This window comes from Oncorhynchus masou, chromosome 24 (genome assembly GCF_036934945.1).
Source record: "Oncorhynchus masou masou isolate Uvic2021 chromosome 24, UVic_Omas_1.1, whole genome shotgun sequence".
Taxonomy (NCBI): domain Eukaryota; kingdom Metazoa; phylum Chordata; class Actinopteri; order Salmoniformes; family Salmonidae; genus Oncorhynchus; species Oncorhynchus masou.
Window position 1 is genome coordinate 108,615,393 of NC_088235.1, and position 25,642 is coordinate 108,641,034.

The window sequence follows — 25,642 nt, forward strand, 5'->3', positions numbered from 1 at the left end:
GGTGTTCGATGGGGTTGAGGTCAGGGCTCTGTGCAGGCCAGTCAAGTTCTTGCACACCGATCTCGACAAACCATTTCTGTATGGATCTTGCTTTGTGCACGGGGGCATTGTCATGCTGAAACAGGAAAGGGCAAAGTTGGAAGCATAGAATTGTCTAGAATGTCATTGTATGCTGTAGCATTAAGATTTCCCTTCACTGGAACTAAGGGGCCTAGGCCGAACCATGAAAACAGCCCCAGACCATTATTCTTCCTCCACCAAATGTAACAATTGGCACTATGCATTTGGCCAGGTAGCGTTCTCCTGGCATCCGTCAAACCCAGATTTGTCCGTCGGACTGCCAGATGGTAAAGAATGACTCATCACTCCAGAGAACGTATTTCCACTGCTCCAGAGTCCAGTGGCGGCGAGCTTTACACCACTCCAGCTGACGCTTGGCATTGCGCATGGTGATCTTAGGCTTGTGTGTGGCTGCTCGGCCATGGAAACCCATTTCATGAAGCTCCCGACGAACAGTTCATGTGTTGACGTTGCTTCCAGAGGCAGTTTGGAACATGTTGTATCTGAGCAACAGACAGTTCTTACGCTTCAGCACTCGGCGGGTCCGATCTATGAGCTTGTGTGACACATCCAAGTATATATGACCAAATTATTAATAGACAAAAATTGTACGTTTGAATTCCGGAAGAGGTGAAAAAAAATATTGTTGTCTATCAACAATGACAAGCCAACAGGATCTGACAACTTAGATGGAGGATTACTGAGGATAATAGCGGACGATGTTGCCTCTCCTATTTGCCATATCTTCAATTTAAGCGTACTAGAAAGTGTGTGTCCTCAGGCCTGGAGGGAAGCAGAAGTAATTCCGATACCTTAGAGTAGTAAAGCCTCCTTTACTGACTCAAATAGCCGACCAATAAGCCTGTTACCAACCCGTAGTAAAGTTTTGGAAAAAATAGTGTTTGACCAGATACCAATGCTATTTTACAGTAAACAAATTGACAACAGACTTTCAGCATGCTTATAGATAAGGACATTCAACAAGCACAGCACTTACACAAATGACTGATGATTGGCTGAGAGAAATTTATGATAAAAAGATTGTTGGAACTGTTTTGTTAGACTTCAGTGCCGCTTCAGACATTATCGATCGTAGTCTGCTGCTGGAAAAACCTATGTATTATGGCTTTACATCCCCTGCTATATTGTGGAAAAATAGTTATCTGTCTAACAGAACACAGAAGGTGTTCTTTAATGGAGGCCTCTCCAACAGAATCCAGGTAGAATCAGGAATTCCACAAGGCAGCTGTCTAGGCCCCTTACTTTCTTCAGTGTTTACTAACGACATGCCACTGGCTTTGAGTAAATCCAGTGTGTCTATGTATGCGGATAACTCAACACTAAACACGTCAGCTACTACAGAAACTGAAATGACTGAAACACTTAACAAAGAGCTGCAGTTAGTTTCCGAATGGGTGGCAAGGAATAAGTTAGTCCTAAATATTTCCAAAACTAAAAGCATTGTATTTAAGACAAATCATTCACTAAACCCTAAACCTCAACTAAATCTTGTAATAAATAATGTGGAAATTGAGCAAGTTGAGGTGACTAAACTGCTTGAAGTTACCCTGGATTGTAAACTGTCATGGTCAAAACATGTTGATACAGTAGTAGCTAAGATGGGGAGAAGTCTGTTCATAATAAAGAGATACTCTACCTTCTTAACAGCACTATCAACAAGGCAGGTCTTACAGGCTCTTGTTTTGTTGCACCGGGACTACTGTTCAGTCGTGTGGTCAGGTGCTACAAAGAGGGACTTAGGAAAATTGCAATTGGCTCAGAACAGGGCAGCACGGCTGGCCCTTGGATGTACACAGAGAGCAAACATTAATAATGTTAATCATGCATGTCAATCTCTCCTGGCTCAAAGTAGAGGAGAAATTGACTTCATCACTACTTGTATTTGTGAGAGGTATTGACATGTTGAAAGCAAAGAGCTGTCTGTTTAAACGACTAGCACACAGCTCAGACACCCATGCATACCCTACAAGACATGTCCCCAGAGGTCTCTTCACAGTCCCCAAGTCCAGAACAGACTATGGGAGGCACACAGTATTACATAGAGCCATGACAACATGGAACTCTATCCCACATCTGGTAACTGATGCAAACAGTAGAATGTGTTATTGGAGTAGGGGCCTGAGGGCACACAGTGTGTTGTGAAATATATTATGAATGTGTTGTAATGTTTTTAAAGTTGTATAACTATTTTAATGTTGCTGGACCCCAGGAAGAGTAGCTGCTGCCTTGGCAGGAACTAATGGGGATCCATAATAAACCCCAGGAAGAGTAGCTGCTGCCTTGGCAGGAACTAATGGGGATCCATGATAAACCCCAGGAAGAGCAGCTTCTGCCTTGGCAGGAACTAATGGGGATCCATAATAAACCCCAGGAAGAGTAGCTGCTATCTTGGCAGGAACTAATGGGGATCCATAATAAACCCCAGGAAGAGTAGCTGCTGCCTTGGCAGGAACTAATGGGGATCCATAATAAACCCCAGGAAGAGTAGCTGCTACCTTGGCAGGAACTAATGGGGATCCATAATAAACCCCAGGAAGCGTAGCTGCTGCCTTGGCAGGAACTAATGGGGATCCATAATAAACCCCAGGAAGAGTAGCTGCTGCCTTGGCAGGAACTAATGGGGATCCATAATAAATGCAAATACAAGTAAGGCCATGTTCATATATTTTTTTAAATGGCGTCTAGTGCCACAATTTTTCTGCATTTTAGTCTTCAATTGTTTCAATGGTAGACTGCGACATGGCAGGTAAATGTAGAACTGTGAAAATGCGCTGAAAGGTGCTGCTGCTTTGAAAGTGGTGGTCAAATTGAAAAGTACTGGTGCAAATTCTGTCTCGCCACACGTTTTCCGGCGTCTCTGCAGGTAGGTGCAGCCACTCTGTATAATCACAAGAAAATATGTTCACGTGCAGAACAATAACATAATAATAAAAAAAGAAGGTTTAGAAAAAGTACAAGAAACACGTAAGTTAATGTCAAAAGTTACTGTGTACTTGGATCTCAAAAATTCATATTCTGTTCATGGTGTTTATTTTTGTGAAAATGCCCTCGAAGCCGGTGTTTGGAAGGCATATTGGCACGGATGCTGCAAACCGTACCAATATATCCTCCAAACACCGGCTATGAGGGCATTATCACCTTTATACAACAGGTTACCAACATATTCATAAAATTTTCATAAATTTATTCATACTATTTCATCTTTCCACAAGATATAGTCCCGACACAAATCTAGGGTTGCTACCCAAGCCGGCTGGTCGTTGGTTAGAGATGCGACTCAGTTGTTCAGTATTTTTTTTCTGGATCTATGGACGTGACCCAGTCATTCGTTCTAAATGTTTACATTTATCTCTTGCTTGCTATCTAGCCATCTACAGCTAATTTACAGTCACATTTAAAAAAGCAGCTAGAATAACAGCAAAGTAGCTACATTTGCATTTGTTTAAGCTGTTTTCTCGTGACATTTATTTGGATACATCCATAACAATGAGCTAATGAGTCGCAATTTCACCTGGCATAAAAAAAAATGTGCTCTCTCGTCAGGACACTGTTGTTCAGAGGAGCTGGCCAACAACACAGCTAACACAGTCACTAAAAAATCCAAATCAAATCAAATCTATTTATATAGCCCTTCGTACATCAGCTGATATCTCAAGGTGATGTATAGAAACCCAGCCTAAAACCCCAAACAGCAAGCAATGCAGGTGTAGAAGCACGGTGGCTAGGAAAAACTCCCTAGAAAGGCCAAAACCTAGGAAGAAACCTAGAGAGGAACCAGGCTATGTGGGTTGGCCAGTCCTCTTCTGGCTGTGCCGGGTAGAGATTTAAACAGAACATGGCCATGTTCAAATGTTCATAAATGACCAGCATGGTCGAATAATAATATGGCAGAACAGTTGAAACTGGAGCAGCAGCACGGCCAGCAAGGAGTCATCATGTCAGGTAGTCCCGAGGCATGGTCCTAGGGCTCAGGTCCTCCGAGAGGGAGAAAGAAAGAGAGACTTAGAGAGAGCACACTTAAATTCACACAGGACACAGAATAGAACAGGAGAAGTACTCCAGATATAACAAACTGACCCTAGCCCCCCGACACATAAACTACTGCAGCATAAATACTGGAGGCTGAGACAGGAGGGGTCAGGAGACACTGTGGCCCCATCCGAGGACACCCCCGGACAGGGCCAAACAGGAAGTATATAACCCCACCCACTTTGCCAAAGCACAGCCCCCACACCACCTAGAGGGATATCTTCAACCACCAACTTACCATCCAGAGACAAGGCTGAGTATAGATCTCCGCCACGGCACAACCCAAGGGGGGGGGGCGCCAACCCAGACAGGATGATCACATCAGTGACTCAACCCACTCAGGTGACGCACCCCTCCCAGGGATGCAGGGATTCAAACTGAAGCTGAAAAGACTGCAAACTAGCTGCACTTTTTTCCATTTCCATTTCTTTGTAAATATACATAAAGATTATGCCAGCTGACGGAGAAACGTTGCATGCCTATCTGTCTCGTCCCGAGTCCCGACACCTTCATTACTATGGGGCAGCTGGAAATCGAATTTGAATATTGAAACACATGTTGCAAATATCGGAGAGACAGACAGCAAGGTTTACACTGTTGATAACTAAATGTTAGTCTAAAATAAATAATGTCTAGATGCTTTATATAGTGGACATCGAGTTTATAAATTGCCTGGCTGGGCTGAAGAAACAGTGGATTGCGCAGTCATATGGAACAGAATAAATAGGCATTTTAATGTCATAGATTTAGCCTGTGGTAACTTGTGGAATAGACACTGGCTGGAATGTGGGTTTTAACCAATCAGCATTCAGGATTAGACACACCCTTTGTATAAATCATATGTACAGCATAAATATAGAACCTGTAACTTGTTAGATCATATTTCCCTTAGGGGATTCCACTCTGGGTTAGGCTGTGTTGCAGCTTCAACTCAGGTTTATGTTTAAGATTTTCAGCTGTATATATACACATGGCAAAATACATTTTTTATCAGAACCATACAAATGTGCCTTTCCCACTCCCACCTAGTTTATAGTCAATAATATATTGACTGCACTACCACATCACACTCCTGAGGAATATGACCCTTTGTTTATTGTTTACTATCTAAGGGCTATATTAAATTAAAAAGCTGCCAAACAGGTTTCAGTGCTGTCAGGGATAAACAAATATTGGTCCTGTGATATAAGAATGCATGTTTAGATTCATGGAGCTGGTGGTTGCAGTGTTGACACTATGTTGACAGTGTTGACACTGTGTTGACAGTGTTGACACTATGTTGACAGTGTTGACACTATGTTGACAGTGTTGACACTATGTTGACACTATGTTGACAGTGTTGACACTGTGTTGACAGTGTTGACACTATGTTGACAGTGTTGACACTATGTTGACAGTGTTGACACTATGTTGACAGTGTTTACACTATGTTTACACTATATTGACAGTGTTGACACTGTGTTGACAGTGTTGACACTATGTTGACAGTGTTTACACTATGTTTACACTATATTGACAGTGTTGACACTGTGTTGACAGTGTTTACACTATGTTGACAGTGTTGCCACTGTGTTGACACTATGTTGACAGTGTTGACACTGTGTTGACAGTGTTGACACTATGTCGACAGTGTTTACACTATGTTGACAGTGTTGACACTATGTTGACAGTGTTTACACTATGTTGACAGTGTTTACACTATGTTTACACTATATTGACAGTGTTGACACTGTGTTGACAGTGTTTACACTATGTTGACAGTGTTGACACTATGTTGACAGTGTTGACACTATGTTGACAGTGTTGACACTATGTTGACAGTGTTTACACTATGTTGACAGTGTTGACACTGTGTTGACAGTGTTTACACTATGTTGACAGTGTTTACACTATGTTGACAGTGTTGCCACTGTGTTGACAGTGTTGACACTGTGTTGACAGTGTTGACACTGTGTTGAAAGTGTTGACACTATGTTGACAGTGTTGACACTATGTTGACAGTGTTGACACTATGTTGACAGTGTTGACACTATGTTGACAGTGTTGACACTATGTTGACAGTGTTGACACTGTGTTGACAGTGTTTACACTGTGTTGACAGTGATTACACTGTGTTGACAGTGTTGCCACTGTGTTGACAGTGTTGCCACTGTGTTGACAGTGTTGACACTGTGTTGAAAGTGTTGACACTGTGTTGACAGTGTTGACACTATGTTGACACTGTGTTGACAGTGTTGACACTGTGTTGACAGTGTTGACACTATGTTGACAGTGTTGACACTATGTTGACACTATGTTGACACTGTGTTGACACTATGTTGACAGTGTTGACACTGTGTTGACAGTGTTGACACTATGTTGACAGTGTTGACACTGTGTTGACAGTGTTGACAGTGTTGACACTATGTTGACAGTGTTGACACTATGTTGACAGTGTTGACACTATGTTGACAGTGTTGACACTATGTTGACAGTGTTGACACTATGTTGACAGTGTTGACACTGTGTTGACACTATGTTGACAGTGTTGACACTATGTTGACAGTGTTTACACTGTGTTGACACTATATTGACAGTGTTGACACTGTGTTGACAGTGTTTACACTATGTTGACAGTGTTGACACTATGTTGACAGTGTTGACACTATGTTGACAGTGTTGACACTATGTTGACAGTGTTGACACTATGTTGACAGTGTTGACACTATGTTGACAGTGTTTACACTATGTTGACAGTGTTGACACTATGTTGACAGTGTTGACACTGTGTTGACACTATGTTGACAGTGTTGACACTATGTTGACAGTGTTTACACTGTGTTGACACTATATTGACAGTGTTGACACTATGTTGACAGTGTTTACACTGTGTTGACACTATGTTGACAGTGTTGACACTATGTTGACAGTGTTGACACTATGTTGACAGTGTTGACACTGTGTTGACACTATGTTGACAGTGTTGACACTATGTTGACAGTGTTTACACTGTGTTGACACTATGTTGACAGTGTTGACACTGTGTTGACAGTGTTTACACTATGTTGACAGTGTTGACACTATGTTTACACTGTTGACAGTGTTTACACTATGTTGACAGTGTTGACAGTATGTTTACACTGTTGACAGTGTTTACACTATGTTGACAGTGTTTACTCTATGTTGACAGTGTTTACTCTATGTTTACACTATGTTTACAGTGTGAAGGGAAAATAAGCTCAACTGCACATTGTCTCAAAAATGCTGCATGGGAAGATTTCCGCTTACTTGTTATCCAGTTCAGATTGAATACCGCCATTTTACAAATGACCCAAATGATAACGTTCCTATGGTTTCCCTTCTCTCTGTCCATTGACCTGTTACTGTACAGTTTACTACACAGTGGTTCAAATGCTCTTAATCTGTTTCCTACATTTTGAATCATACAGGACATTCACCCCCAGAAGTAAAATATGAAATGACAAACTTTCTCAAGAAAATTTTACTTCTGGGTAACCAAGATTATACAGGCTATACGGCTACACGACTATACAGGCCTAGACATCTATACAGGCCTAAACATGTAGACATCTATACAGGCCTATACATCTATACAGGCCTAAACATGTAGACATCTATACAGGCCTATACATCTATACAGACCTACACATCTAGACATCTATACAGGCCTAGACATCTATACAGGCCTATACATCTATACAGGCCTACACATCTAGACATCTATACAGGCCTATACATCTATACAGGCCTACACATCTAGACATCTATACAGGCCTAGACATCTATACAGGCCGAGACATCTATACAGGATATACAGCTATCAGACCCCGTGCCTAGACAGCTATCAGACCCCGTGCCTACACAGCTATCAGACCCAGTTCCTACACAGCTATCAGACCCCGTGCCTACACAGCTATCAGACCCCGTGCCTACACAGCTATCAGACCCCGTGCCTACACAGCTATCAGACCCAGTGCCTAGACAGCTATCAGATCCCGTGCCTACACAGCTATCAGACCCCGTGCCTACACAGCTATCAGACCCCGTGCCTACACAGCTATCAGACCCCGTGCCTAGACAGCTATCAGACCCAGTGCCTAGACAGCTATCAGATCCCGTGCCTACACAGCTATCAGACCCCGTGCCTACACAGCTATCAGACCCCGTGCCTACACAGCTATCAGACCCCGTGCCTACACAGCTATCAGACCCCGTGCCTAGACAGCTATCAGACCCAGTGCCTAGACAGCTATCAGATCCCGTGCCTACACAGCTATCAGATCCCGTGCCTACACAGCTATCAGACCCCGTGCCTACACAGCTATCAGATCCCGTGCCTAGACAGCTATCATACCCCGTGCCTACACAGCTATCAGACCCCGTGCCTAGACAGCTATCATACCCCGTGCCTAGACAGCTATCAGACCTCGTGCCTACACAGCTATCAGACCCCGTGCCCAGACAGCTATCAGACCTCGTGCCTAGACAGCTATCATACCCCGTGCCTAGACAGCTATCAGACCTCGTGCCTAGACAGCTATCATACCCCGTGCCTACACAGCTATCAGACCCCGTGCCTAGACAGCTCTCCGTGCCAGGATAAAGTGTGTAACCGGGCAGTTGAAATCGGCGAGGTGGCACCATTTATTTAGGTTCTTGCATTGGAATGATATTGAATTCTGCTTATATCACGCTATATGACAGTAAACCAAGAGACTTTTGAGGATACAGGTTGGCGCGAAACCTCCAGCCCATCTCCACTGCACTGTTTCAGCACAATGGTACAATGGTTTTACACGGTAAAGCAAGGCCGTTTTGCCAATGAATATATGCTATAATTCACCTATTACAAACAACATATGTGAATGCAGCCGTACACACAGCTGTCTTACCTAAATAATGCTAACTAAATAATGCTAACTAAATAATGCTAACTTAATAATGCTAACTTAATCATGCTAACTAAATAATGCTAACTAAATAATGCTAACTTAATATTGCTAATTAAATAATGCTAACTAAATAATGCTAACTAAATGCTGAAAGTAGTAGCCTTGTTATTCAAGCATTCAAACAGTTTGGCTAACAATGCCGACAGAACTGCAAATGCTAACGAATGAAAGCGAACGGAACAAACCAGTGGTACCAAGTAGTAAGTAAAGTAAATATCAGATCGATAATGACAATCTGTATTTAGGCTAGTTACAGTAACAGTAGTCCAACTCAGTAAAAAAAGGTGAATGGAGATCAAAATAACCAAAACACAGCCTACTACAGTGAGATAAAGCCTACAGTCTACTACAGTGAGATAAAGCCGACAGCCTACTACAGTGAGATGCAGCCTACTACAGTGAGATGCAGCCTACTACAGTGAGATGCAGCCTACAGTCTACTACAGTGAGATAAAGTCTACAGCCTACTACAGTGAGATGCAGTCTACAGTCTACTACAGTGAGATGCAGTCTACAGTCTACTACAGTGAGATAAAGCCTACAGTCTACTACAGTGAGATAAAGCCGACAGCCTACTACAGTGAGATGCAGCCTACTACAGTGAGATGCAGCCTACAGTCTACTACAGTGAGATGCAGCCTACAGTCTACTACAGTGAGATAAAGCCTACAGTCTACTACACTGAGATGCAGTCTACAGCCTACTACAGTGAGATGCAGTCTACAGCCTACTACAGTGAGATGCAGCCTACTACAGTGAGATGCAGCCTACTACAGTGAGACGCAGCCTACTACAGTGTACCAAGAATACCATAGTAGAATGATTTTTTTTTAAATGTACTCCCAATTGCGATCTTGTCTCATCTCTGCAACTCCCTAACGAGCTCTGGAGAGGCAAGTCATGCGTCCCCCAAAACATGACTCGCCAAACCGCACCTGCCAGCTTAACCTGGAAGCCAGCTGTACAACACAAGTCAGCGTGCACTGCGCCTTGCCCGCCACAAGGAGTCGCTAGAGCACAATGGGACAAGGACATCCCAGCCAGCCAAACCCTCCCCTAACCTGGATGATACTGGGCCAATTGTATACCGCCTCATGGGTCTCCCGGTCGCGACACATCCTGGGATCGAACCCGGGTCTGTAGTGACGCCTCTAGCGCTGCGATGCAGTTCCTTAGACCGCAGCGCCACTCGGGAGGCCAGAATTAATGTATTTCTATGATGAAACATAACGATGTGTAGCTACTGCCCAGGAGCGTCATTTAGGTTCTTGCATTTTGAATTATATTGAATTCTGCTTATATCACGCTATAACACAATAAACATAAACATTCAAATGCTATTAACCAAGAAGTGACAGGTTTGAAATCTCCCTGCGTTCTATCAGCACCATGGACAGAATCATACACGCTAAAAGCAAGATTTTGATCAAAAACCAACCAGCTAGATTGTTTCATACTTTTTTTCAGAAGAGTTGCAGCGTCCTTGACGTCCTGCATCTTCTTGTAAGATCAGGCTATGCAGGCAGAGCTAGCTGGAGCTCGGCAGCATTAGCGCTGCTAGGCTTGGCGGCGGCCTCAATGGTTGGACGTTCTCCTCCTTTTGGCTTTGTTTGGGTACTTTGGCAAAGCCAATTTCTGATATCCATTGTGGCAGTTTAGCTGGTTTGAGCTAGCTAAATAGGCTAAGGCTAATAACACTAACGTATTTTACAGCTACCTAAGAAGCTAACTAAACTCTGGAGTGGTGGGGCGTGAGGCAGAGTTGAGAGAAGCAGCTTCAACAGTAAACTTGACCCCCGCAGTTATAAATCAAAATCATAATATTACAGGCGGAGTCGTACCTCGTTATTCACATAGCCTACCACAGATGAGAAGCGTTTCCCCCCCGCTTTTTGTGGAAACCCAAAGGAATCATACCTACCCCAGTGGCTTTCCATAGTCCCCTACACACACCGTGTCCATTGTGCTGACACTGCGCAGTGGAGATACAGATTTAGTGCCAACCTATCACTCAAATCATTAGAACCTTTTAGTTATTTTTATAGAGCGACATAAAATTTCATTGAAATGATGGGGAAACAATATTGATCCAACCAGTGTATGCCCAGTTGAATACCGCTATACTGGCCTACATAGCTATATATATATAGAGAGAGATAAATTGTAGAGAGAATGATAACACGTTCTAAGTTTGTTATGATAACACGTTCTATGTTCGTTATGATAACACGTTCTAAATTCGTTATGATAACACGTTCTATGTTCTAAATTCGTTATGATAACACATTCTAAGTTCTAAATTCGTTATGATAACACGTTCTATGTTCTAAGTTCGTTATGATAACACGTTCTAAGTTCGTTATGATAACACATTCTAAGTTCTATGTTTAATGTTCTGTTGTGCAGGTCGAATCGAGAATGCCAGATAGACCAGCATCACCGCAACCAGTGCCAATACTGCCGGCTGAAGAAATGCTTCCGTGTTGGCATGCGCAAAGAAGGTAACTATCCTGTCTTACCTATTGCACAACATCTCCGCCAGTCAGACCATGCCTAAAGCAGAGGCCAATCCAAATGTTCCATATATCGTAACTGACTGCATCAAGATAGTTTGCCCCTGCCGTTATAAACAGAGCCGACATTTCACAACTCTTGTCAGGTGGCCAAAATATTTGCATATTTACACTGTAAACTACATCAAGCTCAATTTTAAAAGCCCTATTTTAAGGTGTTAATGGGTGAGGAAAACTGTCTCACAGTTTCATATAAATGCAAACATGTTTTATACTTATTTCATGTGGCATAGTATTTGTAAACCAGTTTAGCTCTATCCTCTAACCAACACACTCTTGACCCCGAGTCTCTAAGTACCACTACGTAGTACGTATCATTCAGGGCTAGGTGCCAGAGGCATTTCCCAGGCAGTGTGAAGGTTGAATAACCCAGCCTGTATTCTGCTTTGAGCTGACACCAGCCCAGAGCTATATTCAGCAGAGATATTCATTCAGGGGTCAGAGTCACCCAACGACAGCACTGACGAAGCCAGGCCACAGTGTTTCCACATTACCTGGAACCGCTTGGATCACCTTCGCCAGGTTAGTGGGTCCAACTTGAGGTGTCATTAAAAAAAAAGACTTCCCCACCCCTCCCCAACGTAAAAAATATTTTGACATGACCCTCGCCTTGTACTGAAAAAGAAATTGGACACCCTCCCTTACAAGTGTTTACGGCCACAAATACACTACATGACCAAAAGTATGTGGACACCTGCTCGTCGAACATCTCATTCCAAAATCATGGGCATTAATATGGAGTTGGTCCCCTCTTTGCTGCCATAGCAGCCTCCACTCTTCTGGGAAGGCTTTCCACTAGCTGTTGGAACATTGCTGTGGGGACTTGCATTCAGCCACAAGAGCATTAGTGAGGTCAGGCACTGATGTTGGGCGATTAGGCCTGGCTCTCAGTCGGCGTTCCAATTCATCCCAAAGGTGTTCGATGGGGTTGAGGTCAGGGCCTAACCCGAACCATGAAAAACAGACCCCAGACCATTATTCCTCCTCCACCAAACTTTACAGTTGGCACTATGTATTTGGGCAGGTAGCGTTTACCTGGCATCCGCCAAACCCTGATTTGGCCATCAGACGGTGAAACGTGACTCATCACTCCTGAAATAGCCAATTCACTCATTTGAAGGAGTGTCTACATACTGTACTTTTGTATATATATATATATATATATATATATATATATATATATATATATATATATATATATATATATATATATATATATATATATAGTGTAACTGTAGCTACCCTGTGTTTATAAATGTGGATATCAACTTCGACACTTCAGCATGCAGGCTACAGGCCAGGAGTTTGAGGGTCCGCCGACCACCATGGACAAGCTAACTCTCCTTGCATGTTTCATTAGACACTACATTTACCTTAATTTAACTAGGCAAGTCAGTTAAGAACAGATTCTTATTTTCAATGACGGCCTAGGAACAGTGGGTTAACTGCCTTGTTCAGAACGACAGATTTTTACCTTGTCAGCTCTGGGATTCAATCTTGCAACCTTTCGGTTACTGTTCCAACGCTCTAATCACTCGGCTACCTGCCACCCCACTACGATCAGAGCTGCAGACAATAATCAGCTGGGTCAGCGTTTCCCAAACTGGGTCTCGGGGACCCCAAGTGGTGCACATGTTGGTTTTTGCCCTAAAACTACACAGCGGATTTAAATGATTAAAGCTTGATGATTAGTTTATTATTTGAATCAGCTGTGTAGTGTTAGGGCAGAAGAAAACTAAACGTGCACGAGGGGGCCCCAGGACCCAGTTTGGGAAACCCTTGGGCTAGGCATCTACAGCTCTGTCAGCATATCTTTCGTCTTGCAAGAAAACCCTGAGGTGAAAATCCGATTTTCAAAATGTTGATACTATATTTATATAAAATATATGCAACAAATTTTCCACCAATGCAACACAACCAATAAGCAAAGCATACCGACTTGGGGGAGCTTCAACTTCATAGTTTGCGTTTTCAACACCCCAATCTGCACAGTTTGGATGCTGGAATTTTATTTTGGATGATTCCTACAGGATAATTTTTAAATAGCCTAATGAGATTAAAACATTGAGACTGGTTGTGTTTATGCCACACCTAAAGGGTAATGCATTTTGAAAGTGAAATGACAAATATTTTGGCCATATTGGAGGCAGAGAGAGCATGACTTTCCTGGGAACATTATGACAGCGCATCTCATTATGTCTCTCTAGACCTTATAAACTGTCCAGAGAAGACCCAGAACTGATCCAAATTAAATTAATGGAATGAAATATTCAAATGACAGGGCTTTCGCTCCATTATTCAAATTACATTTTCAATGCAGTTTACAGCCTAGAGAGGAATGTTGTTCTCACTTGAAAACCATCATGCAGTTATTTGTTGCAAGGCTAGTCTAGGTAGGATATGTGAATTGTCCCTAAACATGATCATTAGGGAAGCGTTCTGAGCTGAGTGTCTCATGTCTTCACTGTTCTTTCATGCGCAATGACGTACCTGGCCTCTCCGCTTACACAAAACATTGGTGCAGCTTTGAATGATTGTATGTGTGGTTTGATGCTCGTTAGCATATTATAGATCTGGGCAAACAATCCACCTATCACTATTGTCACTATGAATGGTGGATAGAGGACAGGATAGACTAGACTTACCTGTGATATAGTAAATGTTTTGGAAGCACCAAAACACCTTAATATAGGGGAGACTCATGCAAGCAGATGAGAAAATGTGTCTAGGGTGGAATAGATGTTATAGTGAAACCTGTAATGATTTAGTAAAACCTGGTAATGATTTAGTAAAACCTGCAGAAGGGTCCATGTAAACCAGGGAAAAAAACACCATGCTCCTCTGTGCACAATAAAAAAAACACACTACCCTTCCCAATTCAAAAGAAAAATTTAACAACCCTCCCCAACTCAAAAGAAAAAGTTTAACATCCCTTCCCAAATCAAAAAAAGTTTAAAAAGTCCCCTATTTTACATCAGCCTCTATAACCTCTACAAAGCCCTTTCTCTCCCCCTCTTCCCCTCTCCTCCCTCTCTCTCTTCCCTTCAGCAGTCCAGCGTGGGCGTATCCCTCCATCCCACTCAGGCATCAGTCCCACTTCTTTGGTCGGCGGAGGTGGTGGTACTGGGGCCGGGCCAGTAGGGGGCGAATTCTTCAACGGCCAGCCAGTGTCTGAGCTCATCTCCCAGCTGCTCCGTGCTGAACCGTACCCCAGCAGCCGCTATGGTCCCCAGTACGGCCAGCAGCAGCAGATGCAAGGTGCTGGAGGAGGCTCCGTCATGGGCATCGACAACATCTGTGAGCTGGCGGCACGCCTCCTCTTCAGCACCATCGAGTGGGCCAGGAACATCCCCTACTTCCCTGAGCTGCCCGTCTCTGAGCAGGTGGCTCTGCTGAGACTGAGCTGGAGCGAGCTGTTCATCCTGAACGCAGCCCAGTCCGCCCTGCCGCTACACATGGCCCCACTGCTGGCCGCCGCCGGCTTCCACTCCTCGCCCATGTCAGCAGAGAGGGTGGTGTCCTTCATGGACCAGGTGAGGGTGTTCCAGGACCAGGTGGACAAGCTGACCCGACTTCAGGTGGACTCGGCAGAGTACAGCTGCCTCAAGGCCATCGCCCTCTTGTCTCCAGGTCAGTGTATTGGTTGGTCGTCTCTCTAAGGCCACCGCCCTCTTGTCTCCAGGTCAGTGTATTGGTTGGTCGTCTCTCTAAGGCCCAAACCAAGACCCCTATACAGACACTGGGAGATGAATTCACCTTTTAGCAGGACAATAAGGCCAAATCTACACTGAGTTGCTTACCAAGAAGACAGTGAAGTTGAGTTACAGTTTTGACTTTAATCTGCTTGAAAATCTCACAGCTCTTAAAGACTTACTCAGAAACCCTCACAGCTGTAATCTCTTCCAAAGGTGATTCTAACATGTATTGACGCAGGGGGTTGAATACTTATCTCATCAATATATATTAGTCTTTTATTTGTCATGATTTTTTTGTGTGTAGATCGTTGACAAGAAATGACAATTAAATCAATTTTAATCCCACTTTGTAACAACTGTAACGGGATTCGTCCTCCTCTGACGAGGAGAGATCGGAACAATATGCAGCGTGGTAAGTGTTCATGATATTTAATAGAACAGAACACTTAAATACAAAAACAACAAGAGAACGAAAACTGAAACAGAAACAGTTCTGCTACCTAAGTATGGTTCTCAATCAGAGACAACGATTGACAGTTGCCTCTGATTGGGAACCATACCAGGCCAAACACAGAAATACAAAACATAGAACAAAAATATAGAATGCCCACCCGACCTCACGCCCTGACCAAACTAAAATAGAGACATAAAAAAGGAACTAAGGTCAGGACGTGACAACAACACATTTTTGAGAAAGTCAAGGGGTGTGAATAATTTCTGAGGTCACTGTAACTCTTCCCTGCTCTCAGATTAGAAAGAGAGAATATGGGAGGAAGTGGGATACAAGCCCAGGCTCATAACTTTGGAATGAGTGTTCATTTTTACTCCCACTAGTATTTCAATCTAGACAAAATGAGTCATGCAGGTTCTAAAGTCAGTCTGTAGGTCAGCATTTCTCAAATGAACAGCCTTTTAAAGCATTATATCTCTGTCCAAATGAGAAATATGGACCTACAACTCTACAATAGTACATCTGCTCTTTCAGTCAGCATGTCTCATTGATCTCAGGCTGTGTGAGACATTATTTTCTCCTCCACTGTAGCTCTTGCCTGTGTTCTCCATTGTAGCACTAACCATTTCTGATTGACTTTAAATCCATGCTTACGTCTGTCTGTGTGTCCTCTGTTGTCCTCTTCAGATGCGTGTGGTCTGACAGACCCCGTCCACGTAGAGTCTCTGCAGGAGAAGGCCCAGGTGGCTCTGATGGAGTACGAGAGGATGCAGTACCCGGGTCAACCCCAGCGCTTCGGCCGTCTGCTCCTCCGCCTGCCTGCCCTCAGGGCCGTGCCCGCCAACCTCATCTCCCAGCTGTTCTTTATGCGCCTGGTGGGCAAGACGCCCATCGAGACCCTCATCAGGGACATGCAACTCTCTGGGAGCTCCATTAGCTGGCCTTACGTCCCTGGGCAGTGAGGACAAGAGCCTGGGACCCACAGGACCCTGGAGGAACCTGGAAACTGGAACCCAGAATGGGATGGAGAGGGATTAGCCACTGATGTCATTAATGTCTAAATTCTTGAGGATTTAGTAGAGGAGGACTATATTGCTACTCACTCACACAGAGTCAAACACTGAGCTTCCAGTGAATGGAGCTGGAATCAAACCATTGGTAGTTTAGCTGTCCGTGTATTTCAAGGAAATTATTAATTTGTCTTGGAGTATATTTCCTGATCTGTATCATGACTTCTCTGAATGACCTGTCTGAAACACAGAACAGGGTTCTAGAACACAGAACAGGGCTCTGAAACACAGAACAGGGCTCTGAAACACAGAACAGGGCTCCGGAACACAGAACAGGGCTACAAAACACGGAACAGGGCTCTGGAACACAGAACAGGGCTCTGAAACACAGAACAGGGCTCTGAAACACAGAACAGGGCTCTGAAACACAGAACAGGGTTCTAGAATACAGAACAGGGCTCTGGACCACAGAACAGGACTCTGGAACCACAGAACAGGACTCTGGAACACAGAACAGGGTTCTGAAACACAGAACAGGGCTCCAGAACACAGAACAGGGCTACAAAACACGGAACAGGGCTCTGAAACAGAGAACAGGGCTCTGAAACACAGAACAGGACTCTGGAACACAGAACAGGGCTCTGAAACACAGAACAGGGCTCTGAAACACAGAACAGGGTTCTAGAATACAGAACAGGGCTCTGGACCACAGAACAGGACTCTGGAACCACAGAACAGGACTCTGGAACACAGAACAGGGTTCTGAAACACAGAACAGGGCTCCGGAACACAGAACAGGGCTACAAAACACGGAACAGGGCTCTGAAACAGAGAACAGGGTTCTGAAACACAGAACAGGACTCTGGAACACAGAACAGGGCTCTGGAACACAGAACAGGGCTCTGAAAGACAGAACAGGGCTCTGAAACACAGAACAGGGCTCTGAAACACAGAACAGGGCTCTGAAACACAGAACAGGGCTCTGAAAGACAGACTGTAACTAAAGGCCCAGTGCCACTACTACCTCCATCCCCATGGCGCCCGACGCGACTCTGACCCCAGGCTCTGTGGGGCTCTCTGGCTGCTGTGTTAGGCCCCTGGGTCTCATGTGGGACCCTATTCCCCTTAGCTACAGTGCATAGGGCTCTGGTACTCAAACACAGTGCACTGTGAAGGGAATAGGGTGCCATTTGAGATTCAGACACAGTGATTATGAAGCCACAGACACGCCACATACTGCCATTGTATTGTGTTTTGTCCTGACCTCTCTATTCATGTAAATCGTTGACTTTGATTTACATTCATCTTGAGCTTATAGTGTAAAATGTAATGTGTACATTATGCATATGTGGTCATGTTAAATCTCTGAACATTATGCAAATAGCGGGCTCTCTCCATAGTATAAGCAATAGCATACATGCTACAGTACATGCTATGGTGCCCGAACACTTGCACAAGCTAGCAGAGGTGAATGTATATGATAGATAACCCCTCACACGCATCCGGAGTCACAACGAGTCGCCCCTGTCTTATACGTTGTTACCTCAAGTTGCATACCAGTGACAGAGATTGTATAGTGGATTACCTGACAATAGAACCCTTGCATTCTTAAACGGAACTCAGAACCCTCCGTGATGTGATGGATGACAAACCCAAAGGGATCAAAGCCTCGTACACACCAGCATTATGTCATGAGCCTGAAAGTAAACTAACTGTAGGGTTGGCCTTGTCACAGGGCCTATCAGAAGGCTCGGTGGAGCCATGACCGTACTGCTTCGACCTGAAGGGTAGGGGGCTCGGGGAAGCGGTTGCTTTCAGATCAGACATTTCATGTGATCGTCATACAATGTAACTAAAGGTACAGACCCCTTTAAGGACTAAAGGGTGTGCTGTGTATTAACAGTAAAACTACGGTACAGTGCACAAGGCTAAGTGCATACTCTTAGTGATATTGGCCTGGACTGCAATTTCATGTGACCATGCTTCTTTTTCTTTTTTTTTGCCAAATGACTTACTCAGAGTGGACGTATGAATACCTGAAATCAAAGAATCTGTTTTACTCTGATGGGATTCTGACTAACGACTTCATTGTGTAGTTCTACATAAGAATCATGTTTTTATTGCGATGTCAAACCAAAATGTAAAGAAAATTGCTACTGCTGACCATGGCTATTTTTGCTTTACTAAAAATAAAGTACAAGTACTCTGATTGTGGTTGATTTGAGAATGCTTTCGGTTAGCGACTGATAGACAGATTATCAACAAAGCAGGACAACGGGCATCATTAAAAAGGCATTAGAGTATAGACATGGCTGTGTTAATAGTGGCATAAACTGCTTTAACACAAGGGGTTGGAACAGGTTCAGGGAACAGAATCAGAACATGGAATGGAAGTGTTTTCTTGAACAGAACTGTTATTTTAAAAGCATGGGAACCGTTTAACTTTTTACTGCAGTGGGCTAAATGAGGGTCACGCAGAGTGTTTCTGGGTCTTAAACAAATGTACTTGGAAACAGAAGTATCCACCTCACACACAAGGTTATGGGCCTTAATAAAAAGAAGACGCCTGTACCATGTCAGAGACAGAGTTGAAATGTTTTACATTTTGAGTTTGCATCCCAATATTGCACTTTACATACATCACAGAAAACTGAAATATAACAAAACCGTTTGACATAGAAACACCGGATTTTAGGCCGTAAAAAAAAAAAGTGTATTAATTATGAAGTTATTACATTTCACCCATTAGGCCACCAGGAAAAGGCTATTAATGTTGTTTTATGTTCCGGTCATTTTTTTCCAGACCCACAAAAACGCCTATGCAAAGCCCTCACTATGCTTACCAGCTGGACATCCTTGCCAGTGTGTGTGCATGTAATGTAGGCTACCTGCCCCTCCGAAGTGTTTCTGTAGCCCCTCCCCTCCAAAGCATAGTCTACTGTAGCCCCTCCCTTCCAAAGTATTTCCGTAGCCCTCCCATCCGAAGAATAGTCTACTGTAGCCCCTCCCCTCCGAAGCATAGCTGTAGCCCCTCCCCTCCGAAGCATAGTCTACTGTAGCCCCCAGGTAGCCCCCAGGTTACAAATGTGACTCAGAAATTAGGAAGAGAGTTTTTTTTTGAGAAGAATGGTTTGACTTTTTCAATGCTAGTTAAGGATACTATAGTTATTACGCTTCACATAGGATTTATTAACGACAAAAAGGTAAGACTTGTTTTATTTTAATTCTGGTGCCGCTATGCACACACAAGCTTGTTAGATAGCTATCTCTGGGCCAACGTTAAACACTCTGAAGTTCAAAGACATTCGAAGTTTCTTCATAGAAGCCGCTCCTCCGTAGGTATAATTGTGTGGGCCTAGAGTGCCTTCAGAAAGTATTCACACCCCTTGACTTTTTCCACATTTTGTTGTGTTACAGCCTGAATTTAAAATGTATTACATTTAGATTTTGTGTCACTTATCTACACACATTACCTCATAATGTCAAAGTGGAATTATGTAAAACAAAAAGAAAAAAAATAGACATATACAGTACGAGTCAAAGGTTTTGACATACCTACTCATTCAAGGGTCTTTCTTATTTAAAAAAATATTTTCTACATTGTAGAATACCTCATGAAGCTGGTTGAGAGAATGCCATGAGTGTGTAAAGCTGTCAACAAGACAAAGGGTGGCTACTTTGAAGAATCTCAAAAATAAAATATATTTTGATTTGTTTAACACTTTTTTGGTTACTACATGATTCCATATGTGTTATTTCGTAGTGTTGAGGTCTTCGCTATTATTCTACAATGTAGAAAATAGTAAAGGTGTGTCCAAACTTTTGACTGGTACTGTACATATATATATTCTTTCCCACCTTAAACTTAGATGGAGATTGGTGACATGATTGAGATAAACAGGGGTACATACAACCACTGGGTTGTGGACATTGGAAATGGAGAGATCATTAATGTGGTAACTCCAGGTATGATGTTTTTCTGGAAATGTATTTATGGTTCATTACAATGCCAGAACTGGGGGAGAATGTAAACATAATCCGAAGTTAAATCTTAACAGTATAGTTTTGGACAGAACTGACTTCTGAACAGCATAGTTAAACTGACTTCTGAACAGCATAGTTAAACTGACTTCTGAACAGCATAGTTAAACTGACTTCTGAACAGCATAGTTAAACTGACTTCTGAACAGCATAGTTAAACGGACTTCTGAACAGCATAGTTAAACTGACTTCTGAACAGCATAGTTAAACGGACTTCTGAACAGCATAGTTAAACTGACTTCTGAACAGCATAGTTAAACGGACTTCTGAACAAGAACGTTGGAGTCAGAACTTTTTGAACTTATTTAATCAGCTTCAGCATTTGATGTTATCTCTCTCTCTCTCTGTGTCTGTGTGTGTGTGTGTGTCTCTCTCTCTCTGTGTGTGTCTCTCTCTGTGTGTCTCGCTCTCTCTCGCTCTCTCTCTCCATCAAAACACACACACTCATTTTTCCCTTCTGTTTGTAGACGGGCCTGCTTCTCCAACAGTAGCTCACCCAGCGGTTCCTGTAAAGGCACGTTACAATAGAGAAGTTAGAGGATTAGGCAGCAAGGCATGTTGACAAAATCAACAACTACCTTGATGACAAGTACACACCAAGGAACATTGACATCATTATGAAGGAAGTTGGCCACACAATTCCCTAGAACCTCATTGGAAACAACTGCAAGCATTTTGTTACTTACCTACTTTATGGCAAGTCAGAGTATTAGACATGGGATTGAAAGAACATTCCATACAGAAGACAATGATTTGTCTGCACTTCATATTAATGTTAATTTCTTCTCTGCTTGTCTTTTTCCCTTCGGGCAAATATTGACATACACATAATTTTAACAAGAAGTGCTGTAGGACTGCTTGGTGCACTGGCTGCTGGTGCTATTTCTGGAGTAGTGGTGTTAGTATCAGTGGAAGTGGTGCTAGTATCAGTGGAAGTAGTAATAGTAGCAGTGGAAGTGGTGATAGTAGCAGTGGAAGTGGTGATAGTAGCAGTGGGAGTGGTGATAGTAGCAGTGGAAGTGGTGATAGTAGGAGTGGAAGTGGTGATAGTAGCAGTGGAAGTGGTGATAGTAGCAGTGGAAGTGGTGATAGTAGCAGTGGGAGTGGTGATAGTAGCAGTGGAAGTGGTGATAGTAGGAGTGGAAGTGGTGATAGTATCAGTGGAAGTAGTGATAGTAGCAGTGGAAGTGGTGATAGTAGCAGTGGAAGTGGTGATAGTATCAGTGGAAGTGGTGATAGTAGGAGTGGAAGTGGTGATAGTAGGAGTGGAAGTGGTGATAGTAGGAGTGGAAGTGGTGATAGTAGGAGTGGAAGTGGTGATAGTAGCAGTGGAAGTGGTGATAGTAGCAGTGGAAGTGGTGATAGGAGCAGTGGAAGTGGTGATAGTATCAGTGGAAGTGGTGATAGTAGCAGTGGAAGTGGTGATAGTAGCAGTGGAAGTGGTGATAGTAGCAGTGGAAGTGGTGATAGTATCAGTGGAAGTGGTGATAGTAGCAGTGGAAGTGTTGATAGGAGCAGTGGAAGTGGTGATAGTATCAGTGGAAGTGGTGATAGTAGCAGTGGAAGTGGTGATAGTAGCAGTGGAAGTGGTGATAGTAGCAGTGGAAGTGGTGATAGTAGCAGTGGAAGTGGTGTTTGTAGCCATGTTAGAAAATAGGCTTATTGGCTGTCCCATGAGTCCATGGAGAAATGTCAGTAATGTCAGATGGTCTTTCATAGATTAAATTAAATTAATAATATACAATATCAAAGGCCAATGTGGTTGTGTTGTCATTTTCCCCTCAAAGCAAACAGAAGTATTCGAATAATTTATTTTTAGGTTACTGTAACGCCCTGGCCTTAGTTATCTTTGTTTTCTTTATTATTTTGGTTAGGCCAGGGTGTGACATGGGTGATTTATTGTGTTTCGTCTTGTCTAGGGGTTTATTAGATTAATGGGGTTGTGTTCAGTTTAGTTGTCTAGGTAAGTCTATGGTTGCCTGGAGTGGTTCTCAATCAGAGGCAGGTGTTTATCGTTGTCTCTGATTGGGAACCATATTTGGCAGCCATATTCTTTGGATATTTTGTGGGTGATTGTTTCCTGTGTCAGTGTTTGTGCCACACGGGACTGTTTCGGGTTTTCACGTTTCTTGTTTTGTAGTTGTGTTCATGAGCCGCTAGAACCATGGACACTTACCACGTCGCATATTGGTCCTCCGATCCTTCTCGCCTCTCCTCTTCAGATGAAGAGGAGGAAAACCGTGACAGAATCACCCACCACAACAGGACCAAGCGGCGTGGTGACAGGGAGCGCCAGCAGGAGCAGCGCGATCAGGACTTCTGGACGTGGGAGGAGATCCTCAACGGGAGAGGACCTGGGCAAAGCCAGGGGAGTGTCACCGCCCCAAGGTGCAGCAGGAGAAGCGGCAGCAGGAGCAGCGCAAGGAGGAATGGACATGGGAGGACGAGTTGGACGGTGGTGGACCCTGGACACAGCCGGGGGAATATCGCCGCCCCAAGGCAGAGCTGGAGGCAGCCAAAGCAGAGAGGAGGCGGTTTGAAGAGGCAGCACGGAAGCAGGGCTGGAAACCCGAGTGTCAGCCCCAAACAGGAAGTATGGCAAAGCCAGGTAGGAGACCTGCGCCAACTTCCTGTGCTTCCCGGAGAGCGAGAGAGACCGGGCAGGCACCGTGTTATGCTGTGGAACGCACGGTGTCCCCAGTGCGGGTGCATAGCCCGGTGCGTTACATACCAGCTCCTCGCATCGGCCGGGCTAGAGTGGGCATCGAGCCAAGTGCCATGAAGCCGGCTCTACGCATCTGGTCTCCAGTGCGTCTCCTTGGGCCGGTGTACATTGCACAAGCATTACGCATGGTGTTGCCGGTTGCCAGCACAGCCCAGTGCGGGCTATTTCACCTTGCGCACTGGCACGGCAACTGGGAGCATTCAACCAGGTAAGGTTGGGCAGGCTCGGTGCTCAAGAGCTCCAGTGCGCCTGCATGGTCCGGTCTATCCAGTGCCACCTACATGCACCAGCCCTCCGGTGGCAGCCCCCTGCACCAGGCTTCCTGTGCGTGTCCAGAGCCCAGTACTCCCTGTTCCTCCTCCCCGCACTCACCCTGAGGTGAGTGTCCTCGGCCCAGTGCCACCAGCGTCGGGCACCACGCACCAGGCCTACAGTGCGCCTCGTCTTTCCAGAGCTGCTAGAGTCTCCCGTCTGTCCAGAGCCGCTAGAGTCTCCCGTCTGTCCAGAGCCGCTAGAGTCTCCCGTCTGTCCAGAGCCGCTAGAGTCTCCCGTCTGTCCAGAGCCGCTAGAGTCTCCCGTCTGTCCAGAGCCGCTAGAGTCTCCCATCTGTCATGAGCCGCCAGAGCCGCCAGTCAGCCAGGATCTTCCAGAGCCGCCGGTCAGCCAGGATCTTCCAGAGCTGCCGGTCAGCCAGGATCTTCCAGAGCCGCCATTCAGCCAGGACCCGCCAAAGTCGCCATTTAGCCAGGATATGCCAGAGCCGCCATTCAGCCAGAAGCTGCCAGAGCCGTCAACCAGCCTGAGCTACCTCTCAGTCCTGAGCTACCTCAGTCCGGAGCTGCCCCTTAGTCCAGTGGGGCCATTTAGTAGGGTTGCCAATCCTAGGTCGGCCGGCGAGGGTCGCCGTTCCTAGGATGCTACAAAAACGGACTAAGACTATGGCGGAGTGGTGTCCACGTCCCGCGCCAGAGCCGCCACCATGGACAGACTTCCAGCCAGACCCTCCCCTGTGGGTTTAGGTGTGCGGCCGGGAGTCCGCACCTCTGGGGGGGGGGGACTGTCACGCCCTGGCCTTAGTTATCTGTTTTCTTTATTAATTTGGTTAGGCCAGGGTGTGACATGGGTGATTTATTGTGTTTCGTCTTGTCTAGGGGTTTATTAGATTAATGGGGTTGTGTTCAGTTTAGTTGTCTAGGTAAGTCTATGGTTGCCTGGGGTGGTTCTCAATCAGAGGCAGGTGTTTATCGTTGTCTCTGATTGGGAACCATATTTGGCAGCCATATTCTTTGGGTATTTTGTGGGTGATTGTTTCCTGTGTCAGTGTTTGTGCCACACGGGACTGTTTCGGGTTTTCACGTTTCTTGTTTTGTAGTTGTGTTCATGAGCCTCTAGAACCATGGACACTTACCACGCCGCATATTGGTCCTCCGATCCTTCTCGCCTCTCCTCTTCAGATGAAGAGGAGGAAAACTGTGACAGTTACTTTAAGTATAAAGGGTTTATGTATCAGGCTACTTTCTGTTCATTGGCTCTACATTGACTATTTTCATGTAAACTGTTATCAAATATTCTGTCAATGTATTAGGCCATTTTTACTTTTAGGGCTGGATTGTCTGACCCAGATTAAACCTACTCCTGGACTGAATAACAGGGTCAATGGGAAATATTTATTGAAAGCGATTCTTTGTCCAGATTTAGGCTTAATCTGGGTCTGTGAAAACCACCTTTAAATGTTCTGAACTTTTGTTTCTTGCATACAGTAGCATAAAAGGTTTTTGGTGACTTCAATGTTGTTACGTTCCCCAGCAATAATGTGGCTCCAACGAAAGGGGAGGACTAACAAAGAGTCACTGACCATCAACCAAAACTAAACAGGTGTGGTTTTAGGAGGGGTTCTGAAAGACACTTATGGGGGATGTCCACTGAAAGTTGCCTAGCAACAACAACTGGAACCTAAAAGACCCACTGTGAGAGCCCACTAAATTTTCCCAAGAAGAAGCCAAACATTAGAAAAACCCACACCAAACTTAAAGACAGGAATCAAACCAAAAAGTTTAGCAAAACAACATGAGGGAAAAATCAGAT

At 44.4% G+C, this 25,642-nt stretch overlaps 1 protein-coding gene across 2 annotated transcripts in view; it reads left to right on the forward strand.

Annotated features, from left to right (window-relative positions):
• The window catches only part of nr2f6b (nuclear receptor subfamily 2, group F, member 6b), a 22,005-nt gene extending 3,005 nt beyond the window's left edge, over positions 1-19,000 (forward strand). The window contains exons 2-4 of one of the 2 annotated variants that reach the window (XM_064936061.1): positions 11,469-11,563; positions 14,687-15,265; positions 16,469-19,000. In XM_064936061.1, the coding sequence (XP_064792133.1) occupies positions 11,469-11,563; positions 14,687-15,265; positions 16,469-16,743 (949 nt within the window). In that variant the 3' untranslated portion in view covers positions 16,744-19,000. Of the gene's footprint in view, positions 1-11,468; positions 11,564-14,683; positions 15,266-16,468 lie in introns of both variants that reach the window. The other variant, XM_064936060.1, reaches the window with a different exon arrangement.
• The last annotated feature ends 6,642 nt before the right edge of the window (positions 19,001-25,642 follow it).